Source organism: Heptranchias perlo, chromosome 15 (genome assembly GCF_035084215.1).
Source record: "Heptranchias perlo isolate sHepPer1 chromosome 15, sHepPer1.hap1, whole genome shotgun sequence".
Lineage (NCBI taxonomy): Eukaryota > Metazoa > Chordata > Chondrichthyes > Hexanchiformes > Hexanchidae > Heptranchias > Heptranchias perlo.
In genome coordinates this window covers 45,564,975-45,585,295 of record NC_090339.1, presented here as the reverse complement: position 1 = coordinate 45,585,295, position 20,321 = coordinate 45,564,975, and the positions used below count along the sequence as shown (strand labels likewise).

The following is a 20,321-nucleotide window of genomic DNA, read 5'->3' as shown; positions in this document are numbered from 1 at the left end:
CCACCCTGCTCAAATGACCACAAAATTATGAGAATGTACAGGCCCCAGGCAGCCACCACATCAATACTTGTGGTGCTTGTTGTTGCACGGTTATCCACTGTCCCAACACAAGGAGGTAATGGACCACTTCCATCTCTAGAAGCAGACACTGACATGGAGCAACATATGTCTTCTAATTCTTAACCGTGAGCTTCTTCTAAGAACTTCATCTGCCACTGAAACAGATTATATGGTCATTGTGGTTTTGCGGACCTTGCTGTGCACAAATTGGCTGCCGTGCTTCCTACATTACAACAGTACTTCATTAGCTATAAAGCCTCCTGAGGTTGTGAAAGGCACTATACAAATGCAAGTTCTTTCGTTTCTTTTTACACTTGTCTTCAATGGTCTGGGGTTATGGGTGGAAAATTGGCCAGGTCCTCATCGCTGTCCGATGAACCCTGCTGCAAGAGGTATGTGTGTTGATTTTGGTTGTGGATCAGGCTCGACTGTGTTGCCCCCATGATAAAATAGCCTGTTGATACTCACTGTCTAGATTCAGACATGAATAATGATCACTGGGGTGGTATACTGGAGAGTGCCTGGAGCACATGGAATTGTATCACTGAAAGGATCAATCACCTTGAGGAGAAGAGAGTGGAAAATACACTTTTTTAAATGCCTGGAATCTGTGCCTCAGACTAATGATGGTTGGGCCTAAGGCCATTCTAACTGCTCAGGTTGTTCCCTCAAACAAATGGAGGAAAAAAAAATTATTTATTGCTAACAATCAGACTTCCTGTCTTCTTAAAGATTTTTTTCTCCACTTATCCTGTAAACCCAAGAAATATCACCAATTTGGCTGAGATGCCATGCATTGGGAGACACACAAGTAAATCCCAAGGTTTACTTCTGATTCTTCCCTTCTCCCTGTGCATAAACACTTGGCCTCCACTGTGCCTCTCCCTTTGTCGCTGATTTGAGAATTCAGCGTGCAGTACATTGGAGGCAAACTGCTGCGTCCCAGCGTTAATGTACTCACAATAAGAGACTCAGTGGCAGCCATTTAGCATGATTCCAACCCACTTTATTTTACCTCCGAACTAAACCGAGTATGTTTTCCCCTATTTTTTTTATTTGTGAAGCAGCATGGGACATGTTAAAGTTGTTGTACTTTACAAGCCCTCTAAACAGTTAACCTGCTCAGTATAATTTTCTGTAACTGAACAAGTGACAAACTATGCTGTAACACCCAGGATTGCAAGAATAAGATAATCCCTTTACTAGCTTAATTACTTGGATTTGAGTTTTCATACATAAAAACACTCAGTAATCTGGATTAAAACAAACCTGTGATCTTTGTCACCTTCACTTTCTTCTTTGCATGTAGGTTGGGATTAACCTGTTAAATTTGTCTGTTTCTTCATTAAATTGAGAGCACTCAAAATGGACAAATCTGGCCAATGGTTCTAACTGACATGTTTTGCCTTCTCCCTCACAGGTAGACATGCTGAAGATATATTCGGAGAGCTTTTTAATGAAGCTAACAATTTCTGTATGCGAGTTAATTCTCTCCAGGAGAGAATTGATTGCCTGGCAATTAAAGTCACCCAACTGGACTCCACTGTAGAGGAAGGTCAGTGAGGGTGGGCAAGAGGGATGCAGACCAGGGCAAGCTGATAAGCAGTTGCATTGTATTTTGCCGGGAGGGTTTTCTACAATGCATTGTGTTTGTGTGTGTTGGGGAAGAGGGATTAGCCAGATTGGTCACCTGCAACCAAAGACCGTGACGAGAAACAAAAGGAACTATGAAAATTAATAGGAAGTACAAAAGAAAATATAACGATAGGAAGGCCTATGTTCACACTAGACCTGAAAATAGGCCAGAATATGAAGAACTCTTGGGGGTTGTAGGGCTGGAGGAGGTAACCGAGATAGAAAAAGGTAAGGCCATGAGGGGTTTAAACATGAGGACGAGAATTTTAAATTGGAGGCATTGGGGAACGGGAGCCAAACGAGATCAGCAAGGGCGAGGGTCATAGGTGAATGGACGTGGTGCAGGATAGGATATGTGCAGCAAGTTTTGGACGAGCTAAAGTTTATGGAGGATGGGAGGCCGGCCAGGAGAATATTGGAATAGTTGAGTTTAGAGGTGATAAAGACATGGATTAGGGTTCCAGCAGCAGATGGGCTGAGGCAGGAGCGGAGGCAAGTGATATTAGAGATGGAAGCAGGTATGCTTAGTGATGCAGGGATATGGGGTCAGATTCCCACCATGGGATCGAATGGGACACTTGGTTGCAAAAAATCTGGCAGGGAGGGAGATGGAATCAGTAGCAAGGGTAGGGGAGTTTGTGGCAGGGGCCAAAGACAATGGCTTCGGTCTTCCCACAGTTTAACTGGAGGAAATTGTCGCAAAGTATTCTGATAGCACGAAGCAGTGCTGGGTTCAAGATAGGTGGTTGAGAGATAGAACTGGGTGTCATCAGCATACATGCAGAAACTAACTCCATGTCTTCGGAGTGAAATCAGGAAGCACTTATTCACACAAAGGGTGGTAGAAATCTTGAACTCTCTTCCCCCAAAAGGCTGTGGATGCTGGATCAATTGCAACTTCTAAGACCGAGGTCGATAGATTTTTGTTAGGTAAGGGTATCGAGATATGGATCAAAGGCGGATAAATGGGGTTGAGGTACAGAGCAGCCATGATCTAATTGAATGGCGGAACAGGCTCAAGGGACTGAATGGTCTACTCCTGTTCTTATGTTGCTATGTTCCTATGTGATAGTTACTGCAGGTGGTTTTACAGACTTTGTTGAGAGCTACATTCCAATGCAATGTCCTGCTTGGAAGCCACTCTCTGGATAGCTGAAACATTCTGCACCACAGATGGGTGAGACACAGATGTCCCACAATGTGAGACTTGGCTTTTCATCTTGGTTTGTCAGTTGAAAAGCAGTCCTCTCCATTCTTTGCTTGATTTTGGAAACAGCAGCCGGGCCTCCTTCAGTGACTGTGACAGTGAGTCTGATCTCCTCATTGCTTCCTCCCCCGCCCCCACCAAATATACAGTTTATGTGTTGTAATAATGAGTAATTCCACTGTTGATCCCTCTTCCCACGTACTGCAGCTTGCAGTTGCATTTGTGCCTACACACACACCCCCACAGCTTGCTAACTCAGAATATTAATTCTGGTAGAAAACATTTGATCTTTAGCTGAAAAGAACAGTATATGAAATTAACCCTGTGTAAGGGGGAAAATAAAGAACATCTCACCATAAACCTGAATCTTAATCTTGTATACGACGAGGGGGTGGAATAATGAAATATCTTACTATATAAACTTGCATTTTAACCCTATAGACTTTGCTGTGTTACTGTGCACGTGTGTGTGTGTGTGTGTGTGTGTGTGTATAATATATATTTAAATGAGGCCCTGCTGTTAAAATCGGCAGGGCCTCCACATACCTGGCCTTCCTGGATTCCTCGCCTGCTACCGGGCTCCCCCGCACCCTTCCTGCCCTCTCATTAATATCGAGGCCATGGTTTCAGGACCACTCCATGAGGGGGAGGGGGGAAGATCCTGGGGGTAGGATTGTCTTGATGGGCAAGGGGAAGGGCGGGTGAAGCAGTAGAGACAACTGAATAGATGTTCACTATCTTAGACAAAGAAGTTCATGAGCACCTCACACTTGTTGGAGGTGAGGGTGAAGGAGGAAGGTCAGTGGAATTTTTAGGAATACAACTGAAATTCCTCCAAAAATGTTAATTTTCAGTAGTTGAGAAACTACCATTGATTTAAATGGGTTGCGATGGTGCTATATTTTTTAAAGATAAAAACAGAAAATAGCCAAAATACACAGTAACTCCATCAGCATCGGTGAAGAGAAAGGACACATTAGTGTTTCTGATGTAAGACCCTTCTTGAAAACTGAAACTTGAGCCCCATCATAGGGTGGAAGGGGAAGAAAAGCGACAACAGATAGTCTAATCATTGAGTGGAAGTAAATGGGTTGAGTGACTTACAAACTGAGAAGCAAGAAACTGTTAAATGATATAACAATCATCTCAGTGAGGTAACGAAAGGATATCAGAAGAACAAAAGAACGTGCAGTAGCTAAGATGATGAAAAGCAAGGGAGGGGACCACAGAAGGAAATAGGCAAGAAAAAAGGTGCATGAGGTCTGAAATGGAATAAGGAAATCCTGGAAACAGGCAGTAGATCTGTCGGTCCTGCAAAAAAATGAAAGAGAGAAATGCAAATTGTGCTGAAAAGAGGAACTAAACTTAAGTTTTTTCAGATGCTGACTGACCTGCATTTTCTGCCTCTCTTTCAGATGTCCAGCTTTCACAGGTTTTCCTTTTTATTTATATTATTTGATTTGCTGCCATAGCCACTTTCCTTCCAGGAATGCCAACCTGGAAGAGATTATGGGGGTTAAATTGGATAACCCCCGAAACCAGGCTCGGGGGTTGCAGAGCGCGATTAACCTGCGCCCGTTTGTTGAGATGCAGGCAGCACGTCACATTCGTGCTGCCTGGTGATTTACCTGATATCTGCGAGCAGCCAGGCCTAGCTATTGAGTGGCTGCTCACCAGCAGGGGGGCCCCGATATCGCGAGTGGCTAGCATCGCGTAAAGGCAGCCTGCACCTCTTATTTGTAAAATGTAAGATACAGGTCCGCACGGAGTCTGAATTGAGATCAGATATTGCATATGTAAAACACAGATGCAGGTCCTGTCCCTATGTTTACAAACTGTTGAGTTATTTAAAACATTGAATAAAGGTTGCACACTACTAAATCCCACATCCTCCAATCTGCACGTCAGACCTCACCAATCTACTGATCTGAGTTTGTACCGTGCCTGCGAGAGACCGTGCACCAAGATTCTCTGATGATGCACTAGAAGCCTTGGTGCAAGAGGTGGACAGAAGGAAGGGCATCCTATATCCGCAGGGTGGGGGCAAGAGGCCCTTCAGACATATGTTCAAAAGGCAGTATGGGAAGAAGTCAATGCGAGGCGCATAGCACCATGAACATGGGTGCAGTGCAGGAAAAAGTTCAGTGCTTTGACACGAGTGGTCAAGGTGAGTGAGGTAACTGTCAAGTGGCATCTCCTACCAATTGCACCACTAGCCGCATCCAATGCTCCACTACACCCCCCATCACCTACATACCAACAAACTCTTTCAATCAGTACTCGACTCTTCCAATCAGATGCTTCCTCTCACCCTCATACATTACCACTGTTGCAAGCTGCACACCCACAACTCACAGGTCACACACACTGGCAGCTATTCAACAAAGACAGCCACATCACCCAAACATCTTGCAGGACACTCACTGACACATGTCCTGCATTCTTGCAGGAGAAGATGATGCATAATAGGAGGCAGCAAGTGGCAATGGCTCCATGGAACATAAACCTGCTGTCCTCTCTCAGGATGACAGCATTCCTGTCTCACCCCTGCCACACAGCCCGTGCACTTGTCAGTACCTGTCAGCTAGCCAGCCCACTTCCTGTAGAGTATTGAAACTTTATTATAGGAACATAGAAAGATAGGAACAGGAGTAGGCCATTTAGCCCCTCGAGCCTGTTCCGCCATTAACTGAGATCATGGTTGATCTGTGACCTAACTCCATATACTCGCCTTAGCCCCATATCCCTTAATAACTTTGTTTAACAAAAATCTATCAATCTCAGATTTAAAATTAATAATTGAGCTAGCATCAACTGCTATTTGTGGAAGAGCGTTCCAAACTTCTACCACCCTTTGCGTGTAGAATCTTTTCCTAACTTCAGTCCTGAAAGTCCTGGCTCTAATTTTCAGGTTATGTCCCCTAGTCCTTTTATTCAAGTATGGGGGACTTCCAAAAACAGGTACAAATGCATCAGGAGCCAGAAGCAATAATCCAGCAACTAACCTGTAACTTCTGCATGATCCCTTTTAAATAGCACTGGTGGGGGGGTCCTCTATGCCGTTTACAACCTGTTCAGCTGTATGAGGTTAAGACAGTGCGTTGGCTGGAACGTTGAGTTCCAAAATCGCATCTGTCCCTTTAAATCAGCGTTGCACACTGATCTACCGCATTTTCTCCCTACTTTACATGCTGCTGGTGTCTGTTATCTGCACATGTGCAAATGCCTTTACCAAGATGGCGTCCGGCGCATGTCACGCTAGAAGTGTAAGCGCGCATTCCGGATACCATTTTGGGTCCTTAGGAGGCTGCGTTCGCCTACAGCCCAATTTATAGTCCAGCATTCCTCTCTTTGCTGTGAATTTCATTTATCTCTTTCATTCTGCTTTTTCTCTTTAAGATGGAAGAGTGCAGTGTGTTTCCAACATTTACTGTTTTCATTTCAGACGTCATACATTTCTAAACAGTTTTAAATATTTCCCCCATTTTCTTGCCATTTGCCTTGCATGGGCCTTTCTGGTGCTTTCACCATCCTCGGTGTTTGCTTACTTTTGTAATGTCTTTTCAGTGCCTCCCTGAGATGATCTTTTATATAACTTAACAGATTCCTGCTTCTCTATTCAGCAGCTTGCAGGTCATTCAACTTATTTACTTCTCATTAATTGGAGTAACTCTTATCTCTTTTCCTCACCGCTCTTCCTTTTTAAAAAATATTTCCACCCTACAAAAGATGCTTATATTTCAGTTTTAGTTCTGAATTGTTAATTTGTCTTTTCTATTTTCAATATTTGCAGGTTTTTCTTTCTATATGGGGCAAAGAGAGAGTATGAGAATAGACTGGTGGTCAACATAAAAGGGAATCCAAAAGTCTTCCATAGGAATGTAAACAGTAAACAGGTAGTAAGAGGAGGGGTGAGGCTGATTAGGGACCAAAGAGGAGATCTACTCATGGAGGCCGAGGGCATGGCTGAGGTACTAAATGAGTACTTTGCATCTGTCTTTACCATGGAAGAAGATGCTGCCAGAGTCTCAGTGAAGGAAGATGTAGTTGAGATACTGGATGGGCTGAAAATTGATAAAGAGGAGGTAGTGCAAAGGCTAGCTGTACTTAAAGTAGATGAGTCACCTGGTCCGGATGGGATGCATCCTAGGTTGCTGAGGGAAGTAAGGGTGGAAATTGCAGAGGTACTGGCCATAATCTCCCAAACATCCTTAGATAAGGGGGTAGTGCCAGGGGACTGGAGAATTGCGAATGTTACACCCTTGTTCCAAAATGGGTGTAAGGATAAACCCAGCAACCACAGGCCAGTCAGTTTAACCTCGGTGGTGGGGAAACTTTTAGAAACTATAATCTGGGACAGAATTAGCAGTCACTTGAACAAATGTGGATTGATTAGGGAAAGCCAGGATTTGTTAAAGGCAAATCGTGTTTAACTAACTTAATAGAGTTTTTGATGATGTAACAGAGAGGGTAGATGAGGGTAATGCAGTTGATGTGGTGCATATAGACTTTAAAAAGGCATTTGATAAAGTGCCGCATAATAGGCTTATCATCAAGATTGAAGCTCATGGAATAAAAGGGACAGTAGCAGCATGGATACAGAATTGGCTGAGTAACAGGAAACAGAGAGTAGTGGTGAATGGTTGTTTTTCAGACTGAAAGGAGGTGTACAGGGGTCTGTACAAGGACCATTGCTTTTCTTGATATATATTAATGATTTGGACTTGGGTGTACAGGGCACAATTTCCAGCTTTGCAGATGACACAAAACTTGGAAATGTAGTGAACAGGGAAGAGGATATAGATAGGCTGGTGGCATGGGCGTACACGTGGCAGGTGAAATTTAACGCAGAAAAATGTGAGGTGACACATAACTAAAGGGCACAATTCTAAAAGGGGTACAGGAACAGAGAGATCTGGGGGTATACGTGCACAAGTCATTGAAGGTGACAGGTCAGATTCAGAAAATGGTTAAAAAAGCATGCGGGATCCTGGGCTTTATAAATAGAGGCATAGAGTACAAAAGTAAGGAAGTCACGATGAACCTTTGTGAAACACTGGTTCGGTCACAACTGGAGTATTGTATCCAGTTCTGGGCACTGCACTTCAGGAAAGATGTGAAGGCCTTAGAGAGAATGCAGAAAAGATTTACTAGAATGATTCCAGGTATGAGGGACTTGAATTACATAGATAGACTGGAAAAGTTGGGGTTGTTCTCCTTGGACAGAAAAGGTTGAGAGGAGAATTGATAGAGGTACTCAAAATCATAAAGGGTCCAGACAGAATAGATAGAGAGAAACTGTTCCCAGTGGCGGAAGGGTCAAGAACCAGAAGACATAGATTTAAGGTGATTGGCAAAAGAACCAAAGGTGACATGAGGAAAACCGTTTTTACACAGCGAGTGGTTAGGATCTGGAATGCACTGCCCGAGGGGGTGGTGGAGGCAGATTCAATCATGGCTTTCTAAAGGGAAGTGGATAAGTACTTGAAAGGAGAAAATTTGCAGGGCTACGGGGATAGGGTGGGGGAGTGGGACTAGCTGGATTGTCCTTGCATAGAGCTGGCACAGAGTCGATGTGCCAAATAGCCTCCTTCCGTGATGTAACTTTTCTATTATTTGTATTGTGTGTTGTAATGATTTTGGGATGCACGTCTGCATCAGCGATTTCCGACACAATATAATTCCAATTGGGGAAAAGTACTGAGTAGAAGTTAGGAGGGAGGAACGATGGGAGCAGGAGTCACCTCAGGCTGCTCAAATGTACTTCCTCCCAGCTTGTTCTAGAGCAGCAATGACAACGATCAGAGACCGTGTGAGGTAAAGGATGAACCTAAAAAAGTAGAGAAAATAATAAACATCTTACTATAAATCTGTGTCACTGCACACTTTGTTGTGTTTGAGTGTCCTAGGATCTCCTGTTTCCTTCAGTTAGAATAAAGTTCTGATTTATTCAATTAAGGTTTGTTTACTAACAAACATTCTATATAATGACTTTTTTCCGACCACTTCAATTATATGGTCTTCTATCATTGCATGAGGGTGATTCAATATCAGTTCTTGGTTTTGTTGAAGATAAAATGGTGAAGGCAAGACTACATTTAATCTAGAATGTATCTGCTCCTGGATTTTAAAAAAAATGGTTTTAGAGGAATCTTTTGTTGTCTGCCCCTTTGCGTTTCTGCAGCAACTTCTGCTTGTTTGTAGTTTGATGTGTTGATCTGCTTACTGATGCTTGCTTCTCCCATATCACCCAGCCATCTCATATCACCTTAAACATCCCCATCTTACATGCCCCCCTGACCATCTCCCTTCACACCACCCTGACCATCCCTTCTTCTGTGTTGACCTATCTATCCAAGGCCTCTAGTAAAGCATTTTAAAATACCTGAATGTATCTTGAAATTGATGAGTCAACTGATGGAAAAGGTACACTGTATCATTATACCTTTCAGCATGAAGTATATTCATTACAGCATTTAATAGAAACAGATTTACATTTTATTATCTCCTTCCCCTGCATTTTGGAAGCTATCTTATTTCTTTTCCTTAGGTCTGTTTCTCACCCACACATGTACCCTTCTGCTACATGAAGGATAGACTCACAGCCTCCTCCCAGGCAACTGCCAATTCTGTTATAATACATCTGCAGTGTTCACTGAGCCTCAGATTTCCCCTTGAGGGGTGAACCTTGCTTTGCCTCTGCTCTGATGTGACCTATGACTAAAAATCACTTCAGATGGTTAACTGGCACCCAGGGCACTGTTACTCATGAAGACATCAAAGCTTTATGTAGAGAAGGAAGGGAGAGCAGAAATTGGCAGAAAAAGGATGGAGGGGGAGAAATTACTACAAATGGAATCAATGGTGGGGGAAATTCTTATATCTATCATTCCATAAAGCATACAGTAACTGCTACCACCGTTGAACCACCATAAAATCAGATTGCATTAACTTTCACTAGTAATGAGAACTATTACTACAAATATTACACATTTAAAATGGATGCAAAAAGACATTTGAGAAAGTATTTAATAGGGACATTTGCGCAAGAAGGAGTTGAGGCTAAAAGTTAGGTTTCTCTTTCCTTAAGTGTTCGTGGTTGCTATTTGAATAAAGGTGGATTTAGTGTCCCAATAGCCATCTATTTTGTTTTGGTTTGCAGTCTCACTTCAGGACATTAACATGAGGAAAGCATTTAAGAGTTCAACAATACAAGACCAGCAGGTGGTTTCACGAAATACTATTCCCAATCCAGTGTTGGAAATGTTCCAGCAATGTGACAAACCGCCACCTCTCAACATCCTGACACCATACAGGTAAGAATTTAGTTGGCGCTTGGTAATACGCTCAAATCCGGATAATATATTGGAGGAGAAAATTAGTTTCCTCAACTGTGACTTTATAAGGGGATCTAATTCTTTCCTCAAAAAGATTTGGTGAATTTTTGTGCATCCATCAAGGTGAAGTTGTCAGCATGTGGTGCTGCCAGGTGAGATACAACTTTGACTGGATATAGGGCAAAACGCTCTACTACAAAATGTGTTTCTGACCTGTTGTACAGAATAATATCCTAATGCGCTAATATGGCATTTGCATCTCTTTTGGTAGCCATTCTTGCAGCGTCTCTGAGTGAAACTGCCAATTTAGTGTGAAATTATGGGCAATTTTGTGCAGTGGACCTATGCCCACTGAACTGGAGACTGCTCCCCCAATAGGATCATAGAAGTTTACATCACAGAATGAGGCCATTTAGCTGTAGCAGGCTCCTTGCCAGAGCAATCCAAAACTAATTCCACTGCCATGCTTTTTCCCCATAGCCCTGTATTTTCCTGTGCTTCAAATATATATCCATTGTTTTCTTAAAAGATGTATCTTTTTTTATTCGTTCATGGGATGTGGGTGTCGCTGGCGAGGCCAGCATTTATTGCCCATCCCTAATTGCCCTTGAGAAGGTGGTGGTGAGCCTCTGCCTCAACTAATCCTTGTGGCAAAGCATTCCATGCTCTAACAACTCTGTTTTTTAAAAAAAAAGTTCTAACTTTTCTCCTCAAATTCTTAGTGACAGTTTTAAATTGATGGCTCCTTGTCATTGACTCCCCAACAAGGGGGAATAATTTTTCCCTCCCTATCCTATTAAAACCCTTCATAATTTTAAAACCCTCTATTAAATCTCCTCTTAACCTTCTATATTTTAGAGGAAATAGCTCAAGTTTCTCCTTATAACTAAAGTTACCCATCCCTGGCATCACCCTGTCAAATTTACACCTTACATTCTCACTGGCTTTAATATACTTTCTATAATGGAGTGTTCAAAACTGCTCACAGTACTCCAGCTGAGAACTAATCTAATTTCCTTAAGTACCTGTGTGGTTAGAGAGGTGACTTTCATCTCACCAAAATAAGATGAACTTGAATCTAGAGGTGAAACACATTGGGCTGTCCAATTCTTCCCAATATAATATCTTGTATCCTTATGTGTATTATATAAATATAGCACTGCTTTAAGATGCTTGTTGGGAGTCATCAGATACATTCATTAAAGCAAGATGTTCTGTTGATCCACCGTCTTACTGCTGATGAGACAATCATGGATTTGTAAAGTATAGGTCATGCTTGATGAACCTGATTGAATTTTTTGAAGAGATGACTAAAGTAGTGGACGGGAATGCCCTTGGATGTTGTTTATATGGACTTCCAGAAGGCATTCGATGAAGTCCCTCATAAGAGACTGTTAGCTAAAGTTGAAACTCATGGAATTGAGGGCAGATTATTGACCTGGTTGGGAAATTGGCTGAGCAGCAGAAGACAGAGAGTAGGGATAATGGGCAAGTACTCAAATTGGCAAGATGTGACTGGGGGTGTCCCACAGGGATCTGTGTTGAGGCCTCAACTACTCACTGTATTTATTAATTACTTGGATGATGGGATAGAGAGCCACATATCCAAGTTTGCTGATGACACACATGTAGGTAGCATTGTAAGTAGTGTAACAAGGATACTACAGTAATCCTGGGTGACTTTAATTTACATATAGACTGGCCAAATCAAATTAGCAATAATACTGTGGTGGATGAATTCCTGGAGTGTGTGCGAGATGGTTTTTTAGACATTGAGGAGCCAACTAGGGAATAGACTATCCCAGATTGGGTATTGTGTAATGAGGAGGGGTTAATTAATAATCTTGTTGTGCGGGCTCCTTTAGGGAAGAGTGACCATAACATGATGAAATTCTTCATTAAGATGGAAAGTGAAGTAGTCCAATCTGAAACTAGGGTCCTGAATCTAAACAAAGGAAACTACGAAGGTATGAGGAGTGAGTTGGCTATGATAGATTGGGGAGCTTCATTAAAAGGCATGATGATGGATAGGCAATGGCTAACATTTAAGGAATGAATGCATGAATTGCAACAGTTATACATTCCTTTCTGGCACAAAAACACAAAAGGAAAAACGGCCCAACCATGGAGAACAAAAGAAATTAAGGATAGTATTAGATCCAAAGAGGAGTCATGTAAGGTTGCCAGAAAAAGTAGCAAGCCTGAGGATTGGGAGCAGTTTAGAATTCAACAAAAAAGGACCAGGAGATAGATTTAAGAGGGGAAAAATAGGGCATGGGAGTAAACTTGCAAGGAACATAAAAGCAGACTATAAAAGCTTCTATAAGTATGTAAAAAGAAAAAGATTAGTGAAGACAAATGTAGGTCACTTACAGTCAGAAACAGGAGAATTTATAATGGGGAACAAGGAAATGGCAGAGCAATTAAACAAATACTTTGGTTCTGTCTTCACGGAAGAGGACACAAATAACTTCCCAGAAATGCTAGGGCACCAAGGGTCTAGTGAGAAGGAGGAATTAAAGGAAATTAGTATTAGTAAAAAAAAATAATGCTGGAGAAATTAATGGGACTGAAAGCCAATAAATCCCCAGGGCCTGATGATCTGCATCCCTGAGTACTAAAAGAGGTAGCCATGGAAATAGTGGATGCATTGGATGTCATCTTCCAAAATTCTATAGATTATGAAACAGTTTCTGCAGATTGGAGGGTGGCAAATGTAACCCCACTATTTAAAAAAGGAGGGAGAGAGAAAACAGGAAACTACAGACCGGTTAGCCGGGAAAATGCTAGAGTCTATTATAAAGGATGTGATAACAGGGCACTTAAAAAATATCAACGGGATTAGACAAAGTCAACATGGATTTATGAAAGGGAAGTCATGTTTGACAAACCTACTGGAGTTTTTTGAGGATGTAACTGGTAGAATAGATAAGGGAGAACCAGTGGATGTGGTGTATTTGAGTTTTCAGAAGGCCTTTGATAAAAACCCGCAAGGGGTTAGTGTGCAAAATTAAAGCACATGGGATTGGCAGTAATATATGGCATGGATTGAAAATTGGTTAACAGAGAGGAAACAGAGAGTAGGAATAAATGGGTCTTTTTCGGGGTGGCAGGCGGTGACTAGTGGGGTACCACAGGAATCAGTGCTTGGGCTCCAGCTATTCACAATATATATCAATGATTTGGATGAGGGAACCAAATGTAATATTTCCAAGTTTGCTGATGACACAAAACTAGGTGGGATTGTGAGTTGTGAGGAGGATGCAAAGAGGCTTCAATGCGATTTAGACAAGTTGAGTGAGTGGGTAAATACAAGGCAGATGTAGTATCATGTGGATAAATGTGAAGTTATCCACTTTGGAAGGAAAAACAGAAAGGCAGAGTATTATTTAAATGGTGATAGATTGGGGAATGTTGATGTACAAAGGGACCTGGGTGTCCTTGTACACCAGTCACTGAAAGCAAACATGCAGGTGCAGCAAGCAGTTAGGAAGGCAAATGGTATGTTGGCCTTCATTGCAAGAGGATTTGAGTACAGGAGCAAAGATGTCTTACTGCAGTTATACAAGGCCTTGGTGCGACCACACCTGGAGTATTGTGTGCAGTTTTGGTCTCCTTACCTAAGGAAGGATATACTTGCCATAGAGGGAGTGCAGCGAAGGTTCACCACACTGATTCCTGGGATGGCAAGAGGAGAGATTGGGTTGACTAGGCCTGTATTCACTAGCGTTTAGAAGAATGAGAGGGGATCTCATTGAAACGTTTAAAATTCTGACAGGGCTAGACAGACTGGATGAAGGGAGAATGTTTCCCCTGGCTGTGGGGCCCAGAACGAGGGGTCACAGTCTCAGGACACGGGGTAGGACAGTTAGGATTGTGATGAGGAGCAATTTCTTCACTCAGAGGGTGGTGAACCTATGGAATTCTCTACCACAGAAGGCTGTGGAGGCCAAGTCACTGAATATATTCAAGAAGGAGATAGATAGATAGATTTCTAGACACAGAAGGCATCAAGGGGTATGTGGAGAGAGCGGGAATATGGTATTGAGATAGAGGATCAGCCATGATCATATTGAATGGCGGAGCAGGTTCGAATGGCCTACTTCTGCTCCTATTTTCTATGTTTCTAAGATGGAAGCATAAAATTACAGAGATATTAATAGATTAAGTAAATGGGCAAAATTGTGGCAAATGGATTTCAATGCAGGCAAGTGTGAGGTCATCCACTTTGGAACGAAAAAGGATAGATCAGAGTACTTTCTAAATGATGAAAAGCTTGAAACAGTGGAGGTCCAAAGAGACTTAGGGGTCTATGTACATAGATCATTAGAATGTCATGGACAGGTACAGAAAATAATCAAAAAAGGTAATGAAATGCTGGCCTTTTTATCGAGAGGACTAAAATACAAGGGGGTGGAAGTTATGCTACAGCTATACAAAGCCCTGGTTAGACTACACCTGGAGAACTGTGTTCAGTTCTGGGCACTGCACCTTAGGAAGGATATATTGGCTTTGGAGGGAGTGCAGCATAAATTTACTAGAATGATACCTGGACTCCAAGGGTTAAATTACGAGGTGAGATTACACAAATTAAGGTTGTAGTCTCTGGAATTTAGAAGATTAAGGGGTGATTTGATCGAGGTTTTCAAGATATTAAGGGGAACTGATAGGGTAGATAGAGAGAAACTATTTCCACTGGCTGGGGAGTCTAAGACTAATGGACGTAGCCTAAAAATTAAAGCCAGGACTTTCAGGAGTGAAGTTAGGAAACGCTTCCCCACGCAAAGGGTGGTAGAAATTTGGAACTCTCTTCCGCAAACGGCAGTTGATGCTAGCTCAACTGTTAATTTTAAATCTGAGATTGATCGATTTTTGTTAGCCCCATATCCCTTAATACCTTTGGTTAAGACGGGTATATGGAGTTAGGTCACAGATCAGCCATGATCTCATCGAATGGCTGAACAGGCTTGAGAAGCTAAATGGCCTACTCCTGTTCCTATGTTCCTATCCATACAAGGGAACATTCCCATCTTCTCTATTCATATCTACTGTACTTGTAATCTGCAGCTAAATGAATGTGTAAATCTACAGATTATTTTCCTGCATTTATTTTTATACATCCAAACACTCTTGTATGGAAAATCAGCTGTCTGATCAGGTATGGCAGCGCTTCACAGTCTGGCAGCACGAAACAGCAGGAGAGTGGATAATGAAGTGCTAAGTAAGGGATAATTTATTCATTGATTAAAATTAAGAAATCCTCTGCTTAGAAATAAAGGCAAGGAATTAAATGAGGTGCTAAATTAACTTTATACATTGCTAAACAATCTGCAGTAGAACAATAGAGTGGCGAAAGTCAAATTTGTCAGATTTAGGGGATACGATTTGCACTTGAATATACACTCGTGGTGGAGTTTATTACATTGAGGCAATAATGTACGCCACCTGTTTAACACAGCCGAACAAAAAGAGGCCCATAAGTCAGTATACTTCAACAAAAATTGTGAACAGTAAGTGTAGGCCCATGGGGCTGGTAAAGTATAATGTTTAAAAAATGGCCCAGGTAGGGTTTTCCAAAACATTTCACAAAATCTACTCTAACACGACAATCAGAGGTAGCTGCAAAGTTAAAATGTCCTGGAGGAGTTGGAGAGAACAATGACGTTGTCCGTTCTAGCAGAGTACTGGTGGAAAGATTAACAACCTGGCAGGAAATGTATAGTTAATTGTGATGATATTTGATCTGAAGGGTAATTGTGATCATGTGAAAGATCTTGCAGTGTAATAGTTTGTTTTCTGTAGCATTTTCCTGTGTTATATTTTATATTATGAACAGGTTTATGTTCTGTGAAGGGCTGGGGGAAGTAGTACCAGGAGGAATGCATTGCTGGGTGTTTTATCCTTCTGATTTGAAAAAGGATTCTCCACTTTGTTTTTTCCATTTTATGTTGCAGGGATGACAGAAGAGATGGTCTGAAATTTTACACAGATTCCTCCTATTTCTTCAATTTATGGAAAGAAAAGATGCTACAGGCTACAGAGGATAAAAGGAAGGAAAAACGAAGACAAAAGGTATTACAAACAGATTTTGTTCTGCATAATAAATAGCTCATATACAGCGCCGTTCACTCTGATCAGAAGTAGATATGGTGGACAACCGCTTACAGTGGACAATTGAAGTCAATGGGAATCAGGGGGAAAACTCTCCAGTGGCTGGAGTCATAACTAGCACAAAGGAAGATGGTAGTGGTTGTTGAAGGCCAATCATCTCAGCCCCAGGACATTGCTGCAGGAGTTCCTCAGGGCAGTGTCCTTGGCCCCACCATTTTCAGCTGCTTCATCAATGACCTTCCCTCCATCATAAGGTCAGAAATGGGGATGTTCGCTGATGATTGCACAGTGTTCAGTTCTATTCACAACCCCTCAGATAATGAAGCAGTCCGTGCCCGCATGCAGCATGACCTGGACAACATCCAGGCTTGGGCTCATAAGTGGCAAGTAACATTCGTGGCAGACAAGTGCCAGGCAATGACCATCTCCAACAAGAGAGAGTCTAACCACCTCCCCTTGACATTCAACGGCACTACCATTTGCTGAATCCCCCACAATCAACATCCTAGGGGTCACCATTGACCAGAAACTTAACTGGACCAGCCACATAAATACTGTGGCTACAAGAGCAGGTCAAAGGCTGGGTATTCTGCGGCGAGTGACTCACCTCCTGACTCCCCAAAGCCTTTCCACCATCTACAAGGCACAAGTCGGGAGTGTGATGGAATACTCTCCATTTGCCTGGATGAGTGCAGTTCCAACAGCACTCAAGAAGCTCGACACCATCCAGGACAAAGCAGCCCGCTTGATAGGCACTCCATCCACCACCCTAAACATTCACTCCCTTCACCACCGGCGCAACGTTGCTGCATTGTGTACCATTCACAGGATGCACTGCAGCAACTCGCCAAGGCTTCTTCGATGGGACCTGCCAAACCCGTGACCTCTACCACCTATAAGGACAAAGACAGCAGGCACATGGGAACAACACCACCTGCACGTTCCCCTCCAAGTCACACACCATCCTGATTTGGAAATATATCGCCGTTCCTTCATCGTCGCTGGGTCGAAATCCTGGAACTTCCTACCTAACAGCATTGTGGGAGAACCTTCACCTCACGGACTGCAGCGGTTCAAGAAGGTGGCTCACCACCACTTTCTCAAGGGCAATTAGGGATGGGCAATAAATGCCAGCCTTGCCAGCGATTCCCACATCCCATGAACGAATAAAAAAAAAACCTTGAATCCCAAACCAAATCTGTGGAGTTCAACAGTAAATGTACTGCTTAGAACAGACACTAATACTGTATTCATCGGACAGTTAGTGCCCATTGTAACCAGTTGATTTTGCTTGGCATTCATGGTTGTAGAATTTAGGATCAACTGTTGACTCTCTTCCATAGCTTGTAATTTCCGTGTGGTGGTGGGGGGGGTGGTCGAGCTGTAATGGAGGAGACACCTGGGTGGAAGCTGTATTGCACAGGAAGGATCTGGTGATCCTGAATGCTGATATAGCTCCTACTCAGCTGACCGGGCTTGCTACAGCCCAGTCACAGCAATTAGAAGCATCAGAAAAGAGTTAACTTAAACTTGAGTGTCAGGATCAGCTGAAGTAGAAGTGGTGTGCAGCTATACTACACAGAGATCTCTTATTGCCAGCACACAATAGCAGGTCCCGGCTCTTATTAACTGTTTCGTGAGGGATAAATCGCACAGCTGCTTATACCAAACAACAATGTACAAACCAGTTCATTAAAAGCAGTTTACACTGTATTCAAAAACATTTCTATATCCTGCCGTTAGAATATACACATTAATAAATCGGTACCTTTATGATCCCATTATTCCAAACTAAAAGCATTGACTTATTACAACAACCCATTCCAATAGCTCAACTCAGTAAAACTATTGCTTTTCATCGCAATGTTTTCTTTATCCCTTTCTCACTCTTACCCCCATTTCCTGCCAGAAGGTAGCACCTCACCCCTGTTTGCCACCTGCCCATGTAGGCACAGCTAAGATTGGGAATTATGCCACAATGCATGGGTGGTCCAATCAGCTGTACCACGGCACTGCGAGAAATATATATGTCGCTTCAAAACTCTGCACGTTATAAAGAAAACATATTTTCTGTTTAGTTCTATGTTATTCATGCAATTATAATTTTTTTAGCAAAATCAGATATGGCTTCATCAAGATTTGGTTGTATAGAAGAGGTGAACATGATATCCCTATTAGTGTTTCCTAGTACTCCATGAGGCAGTGCCAATGCTGTATTAAAAAATAATTATCAGAGAACTCCTCCGATAGCAGAGGTTGAGGCGGGATCTCAGCGGGGGGGTCAATAAGTAGGTGAGAAAGCCGGAAAAAAATTTTCATGCGAGTGATCGCAACTCAATTGAAGCCATTTAATTAAACTTCCGGGTTTTGCGTCCTCAAGCTGCGCAGCCGGCGTACTGTGCACCCGCATGATGCGATTTAAAGCCCACTATTTAAAGGGCCAATGCAACTATGCATTTTGAAGGAGAAAGGAGTAAGAAGCGGAATGGAACGTCATAGAGGAAAGGCAGCACCCAGGTTCTCGGATGCTGCCCTGGAGATTCTACTGGCTGCTGTGAGAAGCAGGAGGGAGGTGTTATACAGTTGGAAAAAACCTGGTTCTGCCACCAAGAAGGCGTGGCTGGAGGTGGCAGAACAGGTCAGCAGCAGGAGCGCGGTGCCCCGGTCTTGGCTGCAGAGCGCAAAGCAATTTAATGACTTAACCATGTCAGAAAAAGTGAGTACAGATTCGCCTGCATTCTGTAGTGAATGCCTGTCTGCGAAGCCTACTCCATCACATCACTCCTCACACCTACTTAAGGCTCAGTGTCAAGTTATCTTCACTTTCTGTGCACTTCTTCACCGCCATTTGTGCACCCACCTCTCCCACTCACCCCAGTCCTGATGCAATGTGATCAATCTGTCTGATAGTTACCCTCTGATGCATCTCATTCATTGTCAGCCTGACCCAGAGCAATGCATCCATTGGATGATCCCATCACCTTCACTCACTCACATGTCTGTACTTTCTCCCCATGTGGAAGAGAGCGCAAAATGCAAGGGAGAGGAGTCGGACTGGAGGGGGTCCTCCACAAATCGTGGCCCTCAGAGGTGGAGGAGGAGGCCTCGGAAATTAGCCGAACGGTGGAGTGCCTGACTGTCAGGGATGCTGAGACTGGCACCCCACAAATGTCTGGTGACAGAACTTTAACATTCCTAACACACTACATGAATTGATGTTATCAATGATTGACCTGTTACATACCTCAGTATGCTCATCAACAATGCAACATTACTCCTGTGATGATTTTAATATTGCTGTATGTTCTCTTCCAGGGCCATCAAGGAGTGAAGACATAGACTAGGACAATTCCTCAGAAGAGCCCCCTGCCTCTGAGGGCGCACCGTCACATCTTAGTGAGCCATGCACAAGCACAGATACTCACACCTCGGTGGGTTCTATAGAGGTAGTTGGGTTGTCACCTGGTGAGTCACCACACAGAAGTGAGCACGAGCAGACACTGGTGGGCAGGGGCAGTGGTGGAGAGTCTGTGTCGGTGGGCGCACTCCTCTCCAAGCTCTGCTCAGCCTCGTACAGATGCTGAACCCCGGGTGCCATCCTTGAAAAGAAGAATGATAGAGGTACAGATGCACCTTTGCGACGTACTGGAAGACTTGCCACGCTCAGTCTCCACGTTGATGCAGAGGATGGAGGAGTCCACCTCCAGCATTAGTGGACTGGTGGCGCAAGTAAGTGCGGGAGTGTCTGCAATGGAGGGAATGGCAGTCTTCATTGTGTTTCATGCACGCTCACAAATGAGTCCATTCAGCTCTGGCCATGGCCGTGCGGACTCTGGGTGAACAACATGCTGCTGCCTTAAACAGGCAGACAGAAACATTAGCACTGGCCTTACAAGGCATCACACATGTCCTCCAAACTGTTGTCCAGCAGAGTGGTAGGAGTGATGTGGCCCTGGCCTAGGAGAGAGATG

At 43.1% G+C, this 20,321-nt stretch overlaps 1 protein-coding gene across 1 annotated transcript in view; it reads left to right on the top strand.

The window, feature by feature from the left end:
- LOC137332745 (actin-binding protein WASF3-like) overlaps window positions 1-20,321 on the top strand; it is a 96,711-nt gene that overhangs the window by 53,290 nt on the left and 23,100 nt on the right. Inside the window, exons 3-5 of the mRNA XM_067996682.1 lie at window positions 1,481-1,615; window positions 10,065-10,218; window positions 16,194-16,311. Of these exons, the coding sequence (XP_067852783.1) occupies window positions 1,481-1,615; window positions 10,065-10,218; window positions 16,194-16,311 (407 nt within the window). The remainder of the gene's footprint in view (window positions 1-1,480; window positions 1,616-10,064; window positions 10,219-16,193; window positions 16,312-20,321) is intronic.